Raw genomic sequence first — 5,691 nt, 5'->3', positions numbered from 1 at the left:
CGTGCCGTGTCGTGTTGTGAATACTCCAGTTCTTTGTTGTGAAATGAGAAGCTTTGTTCAACCATGATGCGTGCTACAAACCTGTAGTACTGTATGGTTAAGTCACCTTCGGGCATGGCACACACTCACCTGCTGCTAGATTTAGTGATTAAAAGACACAATAAGCTCATCTCGCCCGACCACCTTGTTATCAGACATAATAACAGAGGAAGACAATTGTTGCTGACGATAGAATCAAAACACTCAAAGGTTAACAACAGATTTATCTTTGAGTGCTTTTTCCAATTTCTTTATTACTACAGAACATAGCCATATAATGGCTGATATCAAAGGTGTACATGAAAGTCTTATGTGTTCACTGATACAGAAAAGAATTAGTTTCTTTTGACACCAACCCTTTGGTTTTCAATGCTTAACAAATTTTACCAATGTTGATCACTCTTTCACTCCCTGGTAGGAATTTGGCTGTGATCCAGTGCAAAATATGATTGATTGTGCAAGAAAACTGTAGAGGGATGCAGCTATTGTCCAAATGTAGCAGCAGTCAGAGATGTCCCAATTCAAAAGTGACCTAGAAGGCTTACAGTTCTTGATCCTAGGACTGATATGCCAAATATACAAGGCCAGGAGTCTGTTCAAATTATAGCATACTTGCATATTGCTTACTCTGTTGATTTGAATTGTATATGTCAGTTTGAATATTACATATTTTAGAATTTAGGAATTAGGAATAGGTTTCATGTGCTGCCAATATAAAATTAAGTGTTAGCCGAATTGCTGTAGTCACAAGTTTGTTGTATATCCTGTTGCAATAGGATGTAAGTAATTCAAACATACCCAAGTAGTACAGAATATGTGTATTTGATTTGAATGATACATTTTCAGAAATCAGTGAAGAAGTTAAGAAATCCCATCTTTCATTTAGACTTTGAGGTAATCATGATTGAAAAATTTTCAGGGCTCTGGAAGTTATCAAATGAGTTCATTGGATTGTGTGTTTGATAAATCTGTAGACCTGAAAAATCAAAAGTTATTATATTTCAGCCATACATAGTATGGTGAAATATATTGTATTCGTAATGTTTCTTTCTTTCTTTCTTTCTTTCTCCTGTCAAATCTTCAAAGTGATTCATCTCCGCCGTTCCTGGACCGAATGACCTGAAATTTGGCACAGGGGTAGAATGGGCCAATACCTTGATGCTTTTTTCTCAGTTTTTTCATATCTGCCTCTAAAATGATTTTATTGAGATTTTTTGGTCAATTTTAGACCAAAACTGTATATTTTGGCCCCTGTACCCTGGTATTACAACCAAATGAGCTGAAATTTGACAGAGATGTGCCTTGATAACGCCCCCATATAAATTCGATAACACTTTTGGTGTACAGTACAACAAAATACTTATTTTTGCGATTTTTTGACCAATTTTTGACCAAAAAAGGACACTTTTGGCTCCTGTACCTTGGTATTGCAACCGAAAGAGCTGAAATTTGACACAGATGTGCCTTGATAATCCCTTCATATAAATTCAATAACACTTTTGGTGTACAGTGCAACAAAATGCTTATTTTTGCGATTTTTGGCAAATTTTCGACCAAAAAAGGACACTTTTGGCTCCTGTACCCTTGTATTACAATTAAATGACCTGAAATTTGGTATAGATAGGCATTAGATATTTGGTAACAAGATTCAAGTGAAATTTTTGACATAAACAACTTTAAAGTTATTAATTTTGGCACTTTTCTGAGGGGAAATTTGTTTTCTTTTGGCCTCCTGACGTGACCTTCCGTGACCCCGCACAGAGCCACACCTGTGCGCGTCAGCCGGAGAGTTAATTGAATCAAAGACCTAGCCAATCAGCGAAGAGGAGGCCAAAGGCTAATTAATATTCATAAGCGGGGCCTCATGATCCCGTATATAGCAGTGTTCCCGACAGGGGGAGCGAAGCCCGCCTAAGGCTCTCGCATTTTAGACTATTCAGAAGGCTTTATACTGTATCAGTTCTTAGGGCATATCTATGATAATCGCAGCAGTCACTTAACTTCTCTTCAGGAGTTTAGCGTAACACTATTTCAGGTCAAACCGTCAAAGGCAACTAAAAACAAACTTTAACGTTACTGAGTTCAACAGTACTTATAACTTGTTATCCGAAGTTGAAACGCTAGCGATGGTATTTTCGCTGCGCTGTTAGCTCCGTGCGACTGTTGTTGACGGTCTTATAACGGTATATTTTGCACCCCTGTACCCTGGTATGAGTAACATTTGGTATAGATAGGCATAAGTTAGTTGGTAAAATGATCCAAGTAAAATTTTTGGCATAAAGTACTGTAAAAGGCTTAATTACAGCACTTTTTTTAGGGGAAATTGGTTTTCTTTCGTTCTCCATGCCATGACCTTTCGGACGTTCACCCCACAGAGCCGACATCTGCACCTGCGTCTAGCCGGCAGTAAGAGTTAATTCAATTGATGGTTCAGCCAATCAGCGAAGAGGAAAGTGAAGGCTAATTAATATTCATAAGCGGGACCACACAATACGTTAACTTGAAGACTCAGGCCGTACAGACTTCTCGCCAGGATTTTTTCAAAGCGTCGGACAGGGGTCCGGGGGCCGCCGAATGTCCCTGGCGGGGTCCAGGGGCAGGGCCACTGTGGGGGGGGGGGGACCCAGGTGGGCGAAGCCCCCCCGGAAGCTCTTGCATTTTAGACTATTGAGAAGGCTTCTTTTATCAGTTTTTTTAGGGCCATATCTACGATAATCGTAGCAGTCACTTACTTCTCTTCAGCAGTTTGACTTTAAAATATTTCGGGTCAAAGCTTCAAAGACAACTAAAACCTCATAAACAACAAACTTTACTTAGCTCAACAGTATACAAAAATATTGTACGGGTTGCCATCCTTAGTTGAAGCGCTTATTTATAGCGCTAGTATCTTCGCTGCGCCGTTAGCCGCCGTGCGACTTTTGTTGACCGTCTGATATCCCTACGTCGCCGCCTCGCTGATATTCCCACGGACATGTTTCAAGAAAAATACCCAGCAAAAAACGCTGTTCTGCGTCAAATTCTATTCTATAAAACATGTGGGACTCAGTGTTATAGTCTAAATATTTTGTAGAAGCACCGCTGTAGGAAAGAAGGTCCAAGCAATGTAAAACATCACGTAGCATGAAGTTCGCTGTCAACTGGCACACAGCACATGACTGTTTGAAACTCTAAGTCTAATCAACAGCCGTGTTTGATTGATAGCCGGCGGTCCTTTGATGAAGTCGGCGAAAGGTGCGTTAGTTAGAAAATCTGCGTTTAGTTTTGATACGTAATTACCAGTTAGACAGTGGCGAGAATGATTATTTTCTCATCAATATTTCTCTTCAGAATTATTTGAACTTAATTGTACATCTAAACAATTGGCTTACCTGTGCAATGTTTATATGATTAATGATCAGTGTACTGAAATCATGTGTAACGTATGGCTCCTAGTCAATAGATCAGCATTTTTTCTATAGTGACCACCTGTCTATAGTGGCCACATTTCCTAGTGCTGTTGTTGTTTGACATAAACTTTGAACCTTTAAATTGTAAGTAACTTTAAACTGCCAGAGTTTCAGCCCAATAAAACACTCTCAGTGCCAGGGTATGAACAGACTGACCAGACAGACGAAAATAAATCCTCGAACAAGGTTCAATCGTATCTTCCGGGTCTGGCAGGAAGTTGTTAAACTAAAATAAGAATAGGCTCGATGGCTGATTGCATACAAAGTAAAACAGTTTAACAGTTTTACAGCTTGAAGAAAACAAACGCTCCTACAGTACCTGCACCTGCTTGATAATTATTAAATCGTATGCCCTACTTGAATAAAAAAAGTTTACTGCAATAATAAATGTACCCACATCACAAGGAGCTTATACTTTTTTAAACTTACACCTAGTTATCGTACTGAAAATTGTTAATGACATTACATGAAGTCATTCAACAATTTTCAGTCATGATGAAAATTTTCTGAATGGAAGGTGTGATTATTGTCATTTTCTGAAAAATAGAAGCAAGCTCTGTTTTTACCTGGAATCAATTCACAATACCAGTCCACTTTGGGGGATAATGTACTGTTAAGAGGATGTTCCATTTTTGCGCAGGGGTGATTTGGAACAGTCCAATGTTGCGTGGGAAGGGGTATGGCTGAAATATGCTGTATTTGCTCTTAAGCAAATGTCGGCCTTTCTAGTGTAAGTTTTTTCATCCTTCTCCCAGCAGGTTAATGGACTCTCAGCAACTGTCGAGTCCTGGACATCAGACGGGCAACGGCAACTCTCCCAGCAGCATAGCCAATGCCAGTTACGCCACAAATGGGACAGACAGTAAGTATTATACTGACTAAATAACATACAGTTATATACTTATATCCCCATACGTATCATTTAGATGATTTAAAGATGTTCCGACTGAATGGGTAGTCTTGACTGCAAGTCAGGTTGTATGTATGCTTACATATTATGTAAGTGCAGAATATTCATATAAACATACCTCTTACTGCACAATATTTTCAGCTCAGTAAATGAAAAAAAACATGAGCCATTGTATAAGTATGCTGTACACTTGTTCATGCATGGTATAAGCTTGAACTGCAATCTTATTTTGGAGGTTGGTAGGCTTGATAAGGGTTGGTCCAGCATGGGGGGGCAAATAGCATGATAGTAAGTGTAATGAGCACAGTGAGAATGTAGGCCAAAATGGTTGGGGTGTTAGCGGTGTATCCAGGAGGATTAGCGCACACAAGCATAGCATGAATTGTATAACAACTCCCCTCGAGCGCAAAATTTGTTGGGTTTAAAGTAAAGAGGCTAGCACAAAGATAATTGGGTCAGTGGCGCTACAAGACATTTCTCCAGATTATCCGGGGCTCACGTCAGACCAATCCCAAGACACGTTTATCAGACCTTAAGCAAAATTTGTTGCCTACAGAAACATTGGTCGCATCTTTGGGATCCTTTTGGCTAAACTGGATTATGGTATCTTCCTGGGTTAGTTGGCATGGTGTTTATCTACACGATATCTCCTGTATAACATTAGCATATCCCTCTTAGTTAAATTCTGTTACAAGATGTCTGGGAGATTGCGAATGGTACATGTATTTGAGTCCTGAGCAGAGTGACTTTAAAATGCTCTTGTCTAGTACAAGTTTGCTGAAAATGCACCTACCATAACACCATGTCATTTTTTTTGCCTGTGCAACATAAGAGCTGACATGACAAATGTAGATAATAAGGCAGATGAAAGATTATTACTATTTCACAGCTGGATACAGGGCTTTGGGAAAGATGGCTCCAACTAGTACCACTTGTTGTCTGGCTCAAGACTGGCTCACAGGAGCTCATGCATTTCTACAGTGGTGAAAGTAGTACAATGTGTATTGCTGCTGCAGTGGTCATAAATACTCAAAAGTGCAGTGGTGAAACCAATGTAAGGCCCAATCTATACACAGTTTTTACCGATATCTGTGGATGTGTCGGGAGGGATCTAGAACGTTGGCCGCGGGACACCCGTGGCGCTTGCAGTCATAAACAGCTATGTAGCCTAATGAGCCTGCGTTGTATGCTAATGAGCCCTCCCGAAGTCGGGACACATCTACACGCGCGCGGAAGCTGTCGGGGACCCCTGCTAAGCTATCGCACGAATGGTCCGGACCTTTCGGGAGAAATTTT

General features: G+C 40.2%; 1 protein-coding gene across 1 annotated transcript in view; it reads left to right on the top strand.

Annotated features, from left to right (window-relative positions):
• Nucleotides 1–5,691, top strand: part of LOC118410459 (eyes absent homolog 1-like) — a gene marked incomplete in the record, with an annotated part of 97,819 nt that overhangs the window by 51,762 nt on the left and 40,366 nt on the right. The window contains 1 exon segment of the mRNA XM_035812191.1: nucleotides 4,241–4,347. Within this exon segment, the coding sequence (XP_035668084.1) occupies nucleotides 4,241–4,347 (107 nt within the window).

This window comes from Branchiostoma floridae, chromosome 2, assembly GCF_000003815.2.
Source record: "Branchiostoma floridae strain S238N-H82 chromosome 2, Bfl_VNyyK, whole genome shotgun sequence".
In the NCBI taxonomy this organism is placed as follows: domain Eukaryota; kingdom Metazoa; phylum Chordata; class Leptocardii; order Amphioxiformes; family Branchiostomatidae; genus Branchiostoma; species Branchiostoma floridae.
Note: the sequence above shows the minus strand (reverse complement) of the source record. Positions and strands in the feature narration are given on the sequence as shown.